The sequence below is a fragment of the Xyrauchen texanus genome, chromosome 16 (assembly GCF_025860055.1).
Source record: "Xyrauchen texanus isolate HMW12.3.18 chromosome 16, RBS_HiC_50CHRs, whole genome shotgun sequence".
Taxonomy (NCBI): domain Eukaryota; kingdom Metazoa; phylum Chordata; class Actinopteri; order Cypriniformes; family Catostomidae; genus Xyrauchen; species Xyrauchen texanus.
Window position 1 is genome coordinate 21017373 of NC_068291.1, and position 15142 is coordinate 21032514.

General features: G+C 35.1%; 1 protein-coding gene across 1 annotated transcript in view; it reads right to left on the bottom strand.

Moving 5' to 3' along the window:
• Positions 1 to 15142, bottom strand: part of LOC127656559 (rho GTPase-activating protein 5-like) — a 74051-nt gene continuing 58909 nt past the window's right edge. The window contains exons 4-7 of the mRNA XM_052144940.1: positions 8828 to 8905; positions 6287 to 6418; positions 4510 to 4615; positions 1 to 2095 (exon numbers count right to left, since the gene is read on the bottom strand). Of these exons, the coding sequence (XP_052000900.1) occupies positions 1780 to 2095; positions 4510 to 4615; positions 6287 to 6418; positions 8828 to 8905 (632 nt within the window). The 3' untranslated portion in view covers positions 1 to 1779. The remainder of the gene's footprint in view (positions 2096 to 4509; positions 4616 to 6286; positions 6419 to 8827; positions 8906 to 15142) is intronic.

Genomic DNA, 15142 nt, shown 5'->3' on the forward strand with positions numbered 1-15142 from the left:
GTCCATGCTATTTGTGAACTATCCATGTTGTCCTGATGGTGGTGCACTTCATTCACAGATATGCAGTGCAGCTCTGAATACAAACATCATTGCAGGGGACATTTTAAATGCAGCCTGTCACTGCTACTTGTTTATAAATACAGTTACTTTAAGATGATGTATTACAGCTTGTGCAAAAACTGAAAAACAAGATAAGACAAACATCATTTGTCAAAATCATTTATTTACTATAATACATAGCAGATGATGTTAAAATATTTAGTTTGTACATCATATGAGGCAGTCATATGAACATAATGTTGCTCTTTATTTTAAACTACACTAATGGGATGCTAGCAGCTGCACACTTACCCTATTGAGCCCTTTCCTCAGTTTAAGTGATTCAATTAAGATATAAATATTTTCTCGCAAAGCTTTTGAGAAAACCTTTTCATCTCCGTTCCCATCCATTTACATACAAACTCTTGCATCACTTGAACAAAACTGAACATCTCTGTGCCATAGTCCACACAAAGACGTAAGCTTTCTAAACAGCATCAGTTACAGTGGAACAAAATTTAGTACCATCTAAAAAAAAAATATTAAAAAAATATTCAAGGGATTGAAGTACACAGTCAATGAATCTAAGCCCAAAATTGAATACACAAAGGAATCTGATTATAAATTTTACAAGATAATACAGTGCTCCAGTACCCCGTGATTTTTTGTTTTTTCAGCTGTCAAATAATGCTGATATATATATATATATATATATATATATATATATATATATATATATATATATATATATATATATATATATATACATGTATATAGAGATATTTATATTTTCCTATTTTAGGGAAACAATTAAACAAAGCCAAAATATGATATTGAAAGTCGAACAATGGCATGACACAAACAAACAAATATAACAATTTTACCCAAGTTTAATGTTCCCTCAAACAAGTTAGATAAAAAAACAAGTCTTGCATAAAAACAGTCAAGCATTTACATTTTTCCCTCCACTTCTAATGGTTTAGTTATTACAAGTGGCGAAGGACATGCAAATTCAGTTCAGGAAACTAATAAAACAGAACCATATACATTTTGAAACTGGTCTGCGGAACTAAAATAAAACAAAAAACGAACATTAAACAAAACTGAGATAACCAGGCCATCTTCTAACGCCTGGAACTCTGAGATGTGCCAAATGGTTGCAGTGGACTATTTCCCTTCTGTGGTTTCCGGAGTACGAGAGCCTCCTGGTTCAATGTCTGTAGGCCAAAGTGCATCCTGGGCAGGTGCCCCTGATTTTAAAAACTCATCTTAGATTCATCCCAATTGGTGCAAAGCCTTGGGACACCACTACCCCATCTACTGCCGTCTTTAAAATAAAAATACCCTAAAAATATACCTTTAGTCCATTGTAAAATAAAGAGGGGGAAAAACACAAACAGACAAATGGCACACTTTACCATTATAACAAGCTGTGCATGTGGTGTTGATTTTAGTGAATGATTGCCAGCTCCATTGTCTTTAGAAACAAACATAAATGGCATTATAAATATATCTTATGTTTGCAATGTGTGACTCTAGTCAATGTGCACGTTTACTATGTCAAAATTACATTGACATTTTTCTCTATATTTTTATTCAGTCTCTCCTTCAGTCTGGCTGAGGAACAAAAAAGAAGAGGATTTTATGCACTTTTTATGTCACTTTTTTCACTTTTTATTTTCAGAGGCTTGCACGCACATGAACGTGCGTGTTGCAGTCAGCCAAATGTCAAGTTGGGGTCTATATGAGGGGTTCAGGGAGCAGCGGGTGCTGGATCTGCTGTGGTTGGAGGGGAGGAGGGAGCTGTAGGGCCAGCAGGGACTCCAGGCCGTGGCCATGTGGAGGAGGGGTGCCCTCTGCACTGGAGGGCTCTGTGATGTCACCACCGTAGAAGAAGTACTGGCACTGCTGGATGAAGGTCTCGATGACAGACTGATTGAGTTTGGTGGTGGAGAGCGTGTCCTTGTTCTCAAAATCAGGCCTCATGAGCGTAGGCCAGAAACAGATGGAAAGATTGTCGGCCGTCATCAGTGTGGTCTTACTTTGCTGACTTACCCTGAAGAAAGGAGACAACAACTTTCATTTACAATGTATTTTTATTTAATGCTGAAAAAAAAACAACAACCTCCTTTTGATAAAAGATTACTGTGAGTAGAATTATTTATTAATTTAATTTATACATTGGCATTTATACATTTGGTAGAAGCTTCTACCCGAAGCGAATTACAGTGCATTCATTCATCTGTAAATTGTATTAATTTGTGGGTTTCCTGGAAATAAGAGGTAGACCGATATATCAGCTTTACCGATTAACCTGTGGTAGCAAGGCGACGCATCTTTCCTCTCAATACAGTGCAGCATGGAGCACTGCACACACAGCTTGTGCACCCAGTGTAAATTTTGGGACTTTAGAGGGACATTTTAGTTCCTGCTACATGGTAGATATTTCTTTTGGGGGGACAGCCTGTGATTGGTCAAACACGTTTCATGCACAAAGCAATTAGAAACGCGATGAGTCGACAGCCACAGTAAACAAACTTATAGCCTACAATTCTGAGGATTGCACAAATTATCCAATTCCAATAAAGAACATAAGCCCAACAACGTATCCAAAGAATATCACTTGTTTAACATATTACAGTATGTGTGCGAGGGATGAGCAGAGCTTCTGCGTGACTTCTGTTGCCAGTTCAACTGTGATTGGATTGCCCAAAACGAATCTTAATTCCAAGTGGAAAAAAGGGCCTTAAACAAAGTCTCTTAGCAAAATTAACTTTAAGCATGTTTAAAATCTAGTCTTTCTCTTCATGGAAAATGGATATGTACTGATGGCTCATCTTGCATGCACGAGCATATAGATTTCAGTCCAATAAAATACTCTCTAAAATGAAAATCTAATCTATAATCTAAATCTATAAGAAAATAGCTTAAGCGTTGAAAATACTCATTTCCACCATCAGGGCAATAATTAAGAAGTTCCAATCAACAGATGTTAAGAATTGACCTGGATGAGGATGTGTGTCTATATTGTCTCAAAGCATGGTGAAGAGGGTGGTTTGAGTGGCCAAAAATTCTCCAAGCATCACAGCTGCAGAAATTAGTTTGGTCTTGGGGTCAGAAAGTCTCCAAAACTAAAATCAGGCATCACCTACATCACAACAAGCTCTTTGGGAAGGTTTCAAGAAAAAAGCCTCTGCTCTCATCCAACAGCATACTCAAGCTTCTTCAGTTTGCCAGACACTACTGGAACTTCAAATGGGACCTGGTTCTGTGGTCAGATGAAACAAAACTAGAGCTTTTTGGCAGCAAACACCAGAGATCGGTTTGGCGCACACACAGATGTAGCCATATAGAAAAGAATCTTATGGCCAAGGTTAAATATGGTGGTGGATCTTTAACGTTGTGGGGATGTTTTTATGCCAAAGGTCCTGGACATCTTGTTGGGATACATGGCATCTTCTCTATCAAATACCAACAGATAAAACATGAATGCCTGACTGCCTTTGCCAGAAAGCTTAAAATTGTTGGATCTTCCAGCAAGACAATAATCCAAAACACACATCAAAATCAACACAAAAATGGTCCACTGACCACAAAATCAAGGTTCTATCACGGCCATTCCAGTCTCCTGACCTAAACCCCATAGAACACCTGTGTGGAGAACTGAAGAGGAGAGTCTAGCACGTGGACCTCGGAATTTTAAGGATCTGGAGAGATTCGGTATGGAGGAATAGTCTCAGATCCCTTGCAATGTGTTCTCCAACCTCATTATACATTACAGGAGAAGACTCAGAGCTGTTATCTTGGCAAAGGGAGGTTGCACAAAGTATTGAATAAAAGGGTGGCAATAATTGTGCAACACATATATTTGTCAAAAAATATTAGTTTTTTGAAAAAACTTGTGTTGTGTTTGCAATTGTTTGATATCCATTAGAGGATATATTTTTGTGAAGATCAAGATCAAAAGGATAAACAATTAAGAAATATTTTTCACAGCCTTCTTTGCTCATATTTACCAAGGGTGCCAATATTTTTGGCCACCACTGTATATACATGTAGAAATAAATACATGTACAAATACATAAATGCAGAAAAACATTAATGAGGAAATAAATACATGTGGAAATACATTACTACGGAAATAAATAAATACACTAATACATAAAAGAAATAAAAATATATAAATACTCATTTATGTCAGATTATAACATTTATTTATTTGTACACTTTTTTTCTAAATTTTTCACATTTCTTTAAAGATATATTTATTTATATTTTTATTTTGTATTTTGGCAGTCCATGTCTTGCATAGCTATAAGATAAAGGCTATTTAATAAAAATGCAATTTTTCAATAGTTAATGTCAAACAATAAAGAAAACTGTGATCATCAAGCCATTTCAGGTCTTTAACAAAGCAAAACAGTTCTTACTAAAGGCAGGAAATAAAGCCTCAAAAAGGCAGAGCTTTACCTGTTGAGGTGAGTGATGACATATTTGAAAACTTCATAATTTACAAGAGGACATTTTCTCACAATTTCCTTCAGTACCTGCAGCCTCTCGTAGTAATCTACAATTTCTGGAAAAAAGCAGAGAAGAGAGGAAAGATTTAGACTTTGAAATATGTGGTAAAATTTGTTTCACGTCTCACAAGGACTGAACATATAAAACTATAAAGCAATTATTGGACCAAAAACTTCTAAAAATAAGATGCTAAAATATTATTTGACCCTCGATGAATGTTACGTCGTCTTCTACAGCAAAGAACTTGGGTGTTATATTTGATACCAATCTGTCCTTTAAAAATAAAATTTCCAATGTTTGTAGAACAGCATTCTTCCACCTCAGAAATATTGATAAGTTATATCAAATAAAATTACTTGACTAATAAACACATTTGATCTTTTACAGCTGAAACACAATGATAAAAGAATAGGAAAGCATCTTGACTAGCACTTGCATCCATTGTACTTGCTTTACACCGCTTCTGCACCCTTAACATCAACAAACAATGCTTTTAGTGCAAGATGCAGTGAGTTGCTACAAATGCCTGGCCAAAAACTTGAGAGAAAAATAAACGAAATATCTGTATGTTCAGAGAGAACATAATCCCAGATTTTACAGTAATTTATCTACAGCAAATGGATCAGAAATAATAAGGAATACATCAAAAGGGGCCCTGGAATAGATTCAGCACTTGGAAGCATCAAACGGAAATGCAGATGCATTTAAGTGACTTCACCAGCTTCCTTGGGCTGGGATTAGACAGTGTGGTGATGAGATTAATATTGAATGCAGTTGAAAGCAATAAAAAAAAAAAAAGAAACTGGGTCTGCAAAGAGGAAAAAAAATAGACTGGTTGAGACGCTGAGGTAACAAAAGCAGGTCTCTGCTTGTCTTCATATTTGTAGCAGACACACTTCCTGTATTTCTTGTTGACACAACCCTGAGCTGATGTAACTGATGTATGCTGCGTCACTGAACTTGGCTCATTTTGCCTTGAAGATAAGTATGAATAAGAGGTTGGGTCAGTTTCAGCAACATAATGAACACAGGTGGAGCAGAACTGTGCCTACAGTAATCTACAGCAGCAGGTAGACGGCTTTCACCTGCAAATTCTAGGATTCGAAAAGACAACTTAAACCAATTTTCTACCATAACTTCAATACGTACATAAAATTATAAAATTACAAAAAAAGTACAATTTAATACATTTTACAAATCAATTTATTACATTTCACTGATTCGCTGTTAAGGCCTCTTCACACCAAATCCGAATTATCAGAAAACAAAAACAACAATGCTTCTCTATGAATTTGTTCACAATGTGTCCAAAATATTGCTGCGATGAGCAGTTGTTTTAATTGTCTTGATGCTGGATTTATAAATATATATTCCTTATGTTTGTGAAGTATGAATGTAGTCAATGTGCATTTTTACTACGTCAAATTGACATATTTCTATACAAAATTTGCTTCAGTTTGGCAGAGGAAAAAAATTAGATTTTTTTCAATTTTGCAGTTATCGACCAATACTGATAATCTCAAAATGGCCAAATATTGGCAGATCTATTGGGCTATCACTAAAAGAGACTGTGTCAAAGTCAAAGTCTAAATCAAAGTGTTAAATGAAGCTATTTGTAGTTTATAGTAAAAAAAAATAAAATAAAAAAGAGATTGTTTCAAAACGGTCACTTGCCACGATTCTCTATCAAAAAGGGATTGAGATAAAGGAATAAGTTGATACTTACTGGCTGCTTCCACTAGCTCTGGGTGGAGTGTGTATGGTATAAGGGGGTCAGGGAGGTCAGCAAAGAAAGCCTTCAGGGCTCCAGCAACGGCATTCACAGCTACATCCATCTCCATCAGATCAACACTGTGGTCTGAGAGGAACACAAATGGTATGAGCTTGTGTAAGCATTGAACTGCCTTTGTCAGTGTTTGGTAAAGCACATAAAACAGCTTTAACCTAATTTAGCAGAAGCGGAGCAAAGAGAATGAGATAAATAAAATTAAAGTGACGAAAATACAGAAGAGAAAGAGGCTATAAGAGCTGGGTTTAAAGTGAAATGACAGCTGTCAGACTAGATCTCTCTGAAAAAGCACTGAATGAACATGAGAAAGGGGGAAAGCACCTAATTCACAGAACTGTGGGGTTGCCTAAGAAAAAACGAGAAAGACAAACGGCTCCAGGCCAGCGGACAGACTGCTGCCTAAATTGGCTCTTTTGGACAAACGATGGCTCACTGAGTGAATAATCTGGTCACTTGGCTTAAATAAGTTGAATGAATATTTCCACCCACTCATCTAAACAGCTCACTAGCTAGAGATGACTTATATTTGAAAGATATATAAAAACAAAGAGTACTTAACAATGACTTTTGTGAAATTGACATTAACATTCTGTGGTATGACATGCTATACTGCATCTAAAACTATTTTAACAAAGTAGAATTATTTTATCATAATTATGCAGATTTTATAACCTCTATATTAATTGAGAGACTACATGGAATATTTGTACTTTGAAAAATATATTTGTCACTCAGCAGGGCCTTTTAAAATGAACTAAAAGGCACAAAATGTATTAAATATAAAAAATAAAAAAAAAACTTTAAAGAAATGGCAACCAATCACAGCAGCAGAAATAAACACTTTACACATTAATGTAGATGACTGACAAATTAATGAATGATATATAATTTAGAATTCTGATAATCTTGATTTTGAAAAAAGAAAATTAAGTTCTTACGCAAAAATGGAAAAGAACGCAGGCGTCTTGAGGTGTTTTTAAAACCTGAGCTTCTTTAAAACCTGACAAGGCATCTTAAGTGTCGCTCCTGACAGAGGCAGTGAGACATTATGCTAGGGCTGGGCGCTATGGCTAAAAAGTTAGATCTCTATATTTCAGCTATTTCAGCCAATTAATATTCAATATTTTTCAGCCAATAAATGATATTTGATATACAGTTGAAGTCAGAAGTTTTCTTACACCTTAGCCAACTATATTTAAACTCAGTTTTCACAATTCCTGACATTCCCTGTCTTCAATCAGTTAGGATCACTACTTTATATTAAGAATGTGAAATGTCAGAACAATAGTAGAGAGAATAATTTATTTCAGCTTTCATCACATTCCCATGAGTCAGGAGTTTACATACACTTTGTTAATATCTGGTAGCATTGCCTTTAAATTGTTGAACTTGGGTCAAACTTTTTGGGTAACCTTCCACAAGCTTCTCACAATAAGCTGCTGAAATTTTGGCCCATTCCAAATTGGGAGAAAAGGGGATAAAAAATAAAATAAAAAAATAATAATAACAATTTATATCTTCCTTGCACAAAACAAAAAACAAACAAAACAAGAAAAACAAATTTTTTTGAGTCAATACATTTTGAGTCAATAGCTAGCTAGCAAATGACCAGATGTTCTTTTGAAGTTGAGAGATGGCTTTGTTTAGGCTGTATACATTTTTACTGTTTTACTACACAGTGCCATAACCAGGCACAAAGTGTTCAGTAGCCCCACCCAATGTTGAATGTCATTGGTCCAAAACATATAAAAAAAATGTATTTACTTAATTGCTAAGTATAGTTTTAAATAATACATAATTTGTTTCAGTACCGTATACATTTCTCAAATAAAACATATGGCATATTTGAAAAAAAAAAAAGAAAAAACATAAAATTATACTAATAATATATGTTTTGCAAATGATAAATTTTTATTTAATTTATGTGTATTTCATTAAATTATGTAATGGTTTAACTTTCATTGAATGGACCATGGTGGAAGAACACTTCAATTCCCAACATGCTCCAATTGACTCAATATACAGTCAAAAGCTAGATTCTAATTTTATATTATTTTAATATTATATAATATTTGTATTAAACTTGAAGTCTCTGCAGTTGAGAAAACCCCTGATAAAAGTACTCTAATTCAATCAACATGATAAAAAGCAATTCAAATGGATTTACCAGCAAACCACTGCATAAAATAAAAAGACCTGAGGTTGTTTAGCTTTCTGGTAAATACCGCAGTGCAGAGTATCTATCAGTACAGCCTTAAACAAATTGAAACATAATGAATCTAAATGGTGACAAAATATCCACCTGTTGTGAGAGCCTTGCAAAATTTAAATTACAAATGAAGCATTCAAATTGGAGTTTATAAGGTCCTCTCTATCCAATTTATAAAATATGTTCCTACATTTGTACTAGCAACATGTTTTCAAAAGCTTGCAAATAAAGCCTAATTTCCCATAGAGCCAAGTTTAAGCAGCACGTACCCTGGTCGAATTGTTTCTGAATGTTGTCTTGATCCGTTTTGTTTCCACTCACTCGATAAAGGCCCTCTGTGGTGAGACCTGCAAATTAAGAGTGGCACTTCATTCAAATCAATCCTGCAAATGTTATGTGACAGAACCTCAGTGGAACAAAGCTGTTAGTGGCAGAGAGCTCTCAAAATCCACAAACTCTTAAAGCAACCACATAAAGGATAGTAAAAAACAGTAGCAATTCACAGTCAATTATTAAACATAATAGTGAAGAAACTGTAGCAATAAATAAGGCAGCAAAAAATAAGTTAAGATCACCACCAAAACAAGATTTTAAAATGAAACACTGCATCTCTACAATGTTTCAACTGATTGGATGCTGAAAAGTGTAATCAGGTATGAAAATGTATTCACAAAAAAAAATAAAAAATTCAGCATTGGACTGAAAAGTTATGGATTAGAAAATTTTGATTGTGAAAAATATTTTATGAATTTTATACACGTGTAATTAGTGGCATTGAATTTGGAATTTTTATTTTAGCAAATAGTATGATGCTATGCTCAACCTTTTAGTTGCACAGATCAACATATGCCTACAGTACTGGTCAGCTTCCATCTAAAGATCTGAATATGAATAAAGTAATCATAAAAGTAAAAGTAATCACATTACACTATAGATGATTTTATAAATGGGATTGGCCAAAAGTATTTTTTGTACTAACTGATAGTATCCAATGAACAGTAAGCAGAAAATAATAATTAAAATATAAATTATCATTTTACTTTAACAAAATAAAAACGATGAATATCTTAACCCTTTAAATGTGCATTCAGTAGATTGGAGCCAATTTAAAAGGTTTTACACATTAACAAATTAATTGTTTTTGTGTTGTTTTATCCAAATGGTGTACACTCACATGAGATGAAGACTACTCATAATATTATTCTATAAAAAGTGTTTTATTCTACATGGTGCGGATCACCCCTTCAATGTGTTTCACTAAGTTGAAATCACATGGCCCGTGGTGTTTCACTAAATGTTGAAGAAGAGAGTCCTCGCACTCGCCTGTGTAGATACTCTTGGTTAAGCTTAGAACATTGTTGTTTGGTGATCCGCAGAGCAAAAGGAATCAGAATGAGCTTTATTGCAAAGTATGCTTACACAAAAGGAATTTGTCATGGTGACAGAACACAATGGAATATAATTATTTATCATGCTTCAGCAGCAGAGACAATGGGTGATATTGTAGCTGTACTGCCAAAGAAGAAAAAAAGATCTGAAGCAACTTACTTCAAGCAAGAAGACAGAAAGACTGGCAAAACCAAAAAACCTAGAGTAAACATCGGTAATGGCAAAGTATCTACATCTTCATTCGTTTAGTGCAAAGTAGCTTGGAATAGCGATTGTTATGGATTTTGTGTAAACCATGACGTTGGTAGCTTGGAAACCAAACGAGTTCTTCAAATACAGTATTCATGGACATGATAAATTTGATAATCCAAAACCATTCTAATCTTTCCTTTACCATAACATTCTGTATAGTTAGATAATTGGGGTTTATTTCACTCTAAGCAGTTCTCTAATAAAGGTAATAACTGTCTTTAGAAATAACGTGAAATTTAGACAGTCTCCAAAGATTATTGATATGAGGGACAATAATATTCTATCCTTAACAGTAGAAGCATGTTCACTTGATTTCTGATGTTTATTTTTTGGCAAAGCAATTACATTGTAGGAGTAATACATAACTTTAGAAATTATCTCAAACTCTGACATTTTCCAGATGCAAAATATATTCCAAAGCTGATGGGGGCAGCAGAGACGATCATGCTGATCCACGTCGAAAGATGGCAGTATAGCGTCTAACACCACTGTAACATCGGTACTTAAAGTACACAAAGAAGGTCAATGCTAACTCTAGCTAGAGAACTACTGAATGCCCCTTTAAGCTTGGATGTGCCCGTGAGAAGAACAAATTGTCAAAATATGAATAACTAGAGTCTTGGAAAGATAGGTATCGTTTGAAAGCTTAGAAGCTCTACTTTCCAATACATGCAGGCACTATGACCAAAAATGAAAAAGTGCAATCAGTAAAAACATCAAACTCATACAAGAGTGCTGTAGTATATTACATTTAAAATGATTGTAATCAGATTACATTTACTGATTATTTTAAGTTAATTACTTTTAATCACATTATTTGGGTTACACATATTTCTAAAATAATACTATACATGTAGTACACATTTAACCCTTTTGGGCCCACTGTATTGTTTAAAACATAAAAGCTTTGCTCAGCGGTATAAGACGCTAGCTACCACACCTGGGATACGCTAGTTTGAATCCGAGGGCATGCTGTGACTCCAGCCAGGTCTCCTAAGCAACCAAATTGGCCCGGTTGCTAGGGAGGGTCACATGGGGTAACCTTGTGGTCGCTATAATGTGGTTCATTCTTGGTGGGGCCTGTGGTTAGTTGAGCGTGGATAATGCGGTGGATGGCGTGAAGCCTCCACACACACTATGTCTTTGTGGTAACGCGCTCAACATGCCATGTGATAAGATGTGCAGGTTGATGGTCTCAGATGCGGAGGCAACTGGGATTTGTCCTCTACCTCCCGGATTGAGGCAAATCACTAAGCGACCACGAGGACTTAAATAGCACATTGGGAATTGGGAGAAAAAGAGAAGAAAAAAAATGATAGAGACTTGTTCCACTACAAAGATCCACATGCAGGTATTTATCAAATTAAGCTTTTAACAGCTTTAATTTTCACCAGATGAAAGTGTTTTGTGTATGTATATATATATATATATATATATATATATATATATATATATATATATATTTAAAATTTCACCAGATGAGGTTTATTGTTGAGGAATAAAGAAATGAGGAATAAAACAATTAACTATCGGAAACTATTTTTGCCAATAACCAAGTGTACTAAAAGCAATTATCAGCACCAATTAATCAGTCTACCTCTAATCACAGTATTTCATTCCCTTCTTTCAACCATTGCTCAAATATTTAAAATCATGTGCTCAAGCCAGAAATTGGGCCACTCCAGATGGATGAGTGGACATTCTCATCCATTCGCCTGATATCACGAACAGAAAAAGTAGGCCAGAAATGCAGATAACGCTGCAAAACTCAACCCACACTTCCTCGTTCTCTGACAGATAACACTGGTTGCATCTCTTATTTTCATTTCGCCTAATCTACTGAAGCCCATTTATCAAGCTAAAGATAGCTCTGTGAAGTCGTGACCCTGTGCTGTTCCACAGCTCTCTGAAGTGCTGATGCAAAACACAGGGCCCCCACAGTCACTTTTTAAGCTTGTGCTAACGGCTCCAAGTGAAAACCGTAGTGCATTCTTCAGATGTTCCCACATGTCAGAGCCGGTTCCTCCTCCAAAGTAGTGGGAGGCTACAGTAAGGTGCCTGTTTAACTCACCGCTGTTCACATGAAAGGGCAGGTGTTTAGGGACAAATGTGGCCTGTTTTACTGCCTGGGTGATTCAACTTTTACCCACAAACAGGTCAAAAGGTGTTACAGGATTGAAATGATCTAAGATCCTTTGAGAAACTAGGCTTTTTGTAATTGTATTGGACGTGTTTGATGGAGTATAGGGCTGGGCACTATAGATAAAAATATCTTGATACTTTATTTTTGAAGATATTTACAATACATATCGATGTTTATGTATTTATATATCTGAAATCGAAGATATTTTCGGAATTACACCACTTCCTGGTGCCTAAAAATTAGGCTTAACATGACAAACATGTGCTTTTATCCTAAGGGAAATGGCTGCATCACACATTTTTTTGCCTTAATGAACGTTGTGGATGTAGCCTTCAGTGACATGCTGAAGGCCTTTTACACAGCTATATATATAATTACTATGTATACATGCATGGTTAATCCAGACAGAAGTAAAAATATTGAAGTAGTAAGTACATTTCTCAGTTGTTTCCAAGTCGTCAATGAATTATTGTTAGATAATTTGCATTGATACAGATTTGAAGCAGATTTGAACTAGAAGCAGATCTGTAATTAAAAATGTATATTAAATAATTATTACACATTTAAAATAAAATATTTTTGCCCACATAAGATTAAATTTAGTCAAAACACGTTCAAGGAGTGTGTTCATACATTCAAGGGGAGAGATTTTGGCTATTATTACATTTTCGATATTATTGTAGAAGTATTTTTGAAATATTTAAAGATTTTTGGGGATATATTTAATATTAACAATATTTGTTTTAAAATAAATTATTTTATATAAGGTACTATTTACTTTGCTTGTAATGATTTCTATGCTGACAATTCCATCATATGGGGAAAAAAATGTAATTGCTTTTTATCACTTATTTTGGTTGAGGCAAGTCTCTCATTTTGAGTGTGTTTGTCCAGATTTTATTCTTTTTTTTCCGTGAGATCTGATAACACTGTGCTAAGAGTGGGTGATGTACCAGTTACAGAGTAATGTCATAAAAAAATAATAAACATTTTATTAACCGTTCTTTAATTTAATTCTAATGGGTTACCAATTGGAAAGGCATCAGCAGAATGCTGAAATAAAAAATGCAAATTCTTCTCAGAACAAAACAAAATGAAAAACATTTTATATTTACTCCCTGATATTTAGGCTACCTACTACTATTTCTTACTAAAATACTCAACTTGCCATGCAGAGAACTCGGTTAATATTTTTGAGTGATGATGCAAACAAATTATTAAACCATTGTTCTGAACTGATTCATTGAAATTGACAGTTCGAAAGCACTAACTTCCATTAATAAATCAAACTTTCCAACCGTATCACCATTTTTGCTACTTGGGTTTAAACAGGGTTGCTGCTGCTCAAATGTAAGACTTATTAAGACCTTTTTCAAGACCTGAACAAATAAAATTAATACCGTATCCCCGTAACAAAACAAACCCACACAATCTCAAAATAAAAAATGTATCACAGGCTCATACTTAAACAGGCAGTGGTACACATTCAACATTGCCTTAACATTGTTTATCAGTAAAACAGCATAGGCTATAAGCAAGTTTAAAATACTCAATATGTGTTTCCCGCAATCCGTATATATCAGTTTAAAATTGGTTTATGTGTAAGTAAATACAAATTAGAGGTCAACCGATATTGGATTTAGCTGATAAGATAATGTGTTAAAAGAAAGAAAATGTATTTTATTTTATTTATTTATTTTATTTATTAGTTTATTTGTCAGGGACCATGCACAGTTCAAGCCCTGTACCAGAGTTAGCTATACGGCTAATTTACATCTGTGGTCCCTGGGCAAGGAAAAGTAAAAAGACAACATAAACACACAGTACTTACATAAAAACCAGAATACAAATATACAATATATAAAAAAAGTCAATGATCACATATCTGATTCGTCTTCAGCCAAGTCTTTACGGACATTTTAAAACTGCTAAGGCTTGCACAATCTCTAATATAATGCGGGATTAAGTTCCACTTTTCAACCACTGCAAATGAAAAAGCTGATTGTCCAAATGTAGTTTTCCTAAATTGAGTGTAACAGTCACCTCTCACAGAAGCCCTGGTGACCCTTACATTATCTCTGCAAAATGACACACATTGCTTGAGTGGGGGTGGTGCAAGATCATGTATCAATTTATACATCAGGCACATGTCAGCAAAGCTTAAAAACTGTCAAAGGTTAATAAGTTGTATTTTTTTATAATGATACAATGGTGGGAGTTTCTCGTTTTTTTATCCAACACTTTCACCGCTTGTTTGTAAAGGGTACATAAGGGTTGTATCGTAATCCCACCCGCCTGTGACCAGCTTGTAGAACAATAAGACAAATGTGAAAAGATCATCGTATGTAAAAACAATTTAGCTGCAGCTACTGGTAACTGATGTCTTATTGTAACGCACACAAGTTGAGACAGTCACAATGTAAGTCAAAAACTGCGTTTATTTGCAGGCAGGCAAAAGTACATACAAGGGGCAAATCCAATGAAGAGTAGTCGTGGGAAGCGTAGGGTCAAGAGCCGGGGAATCAAAGAGATGAACAAGGGGACAGATCTAGTGAGGGAGGTGAACGATAGCGGGGGTCGAAGTGGGGAAAACAGTTAACAACTATGGACAAGACAAGACGGGATAAGCGGGAGCGAAAGACAGGGAAACGAGAGGAATAGGGAGTTGGCAAGCTACGAGGGTAATCAAGAGTGGGGAAGTCAAAACTAGACGCGACTAGCGAGGGTCAAAACACGGGAATCTAAATACAATAACCAACGGGATTCAAACGGAGGGATAGTGTATTTATAGGGGCGAGTG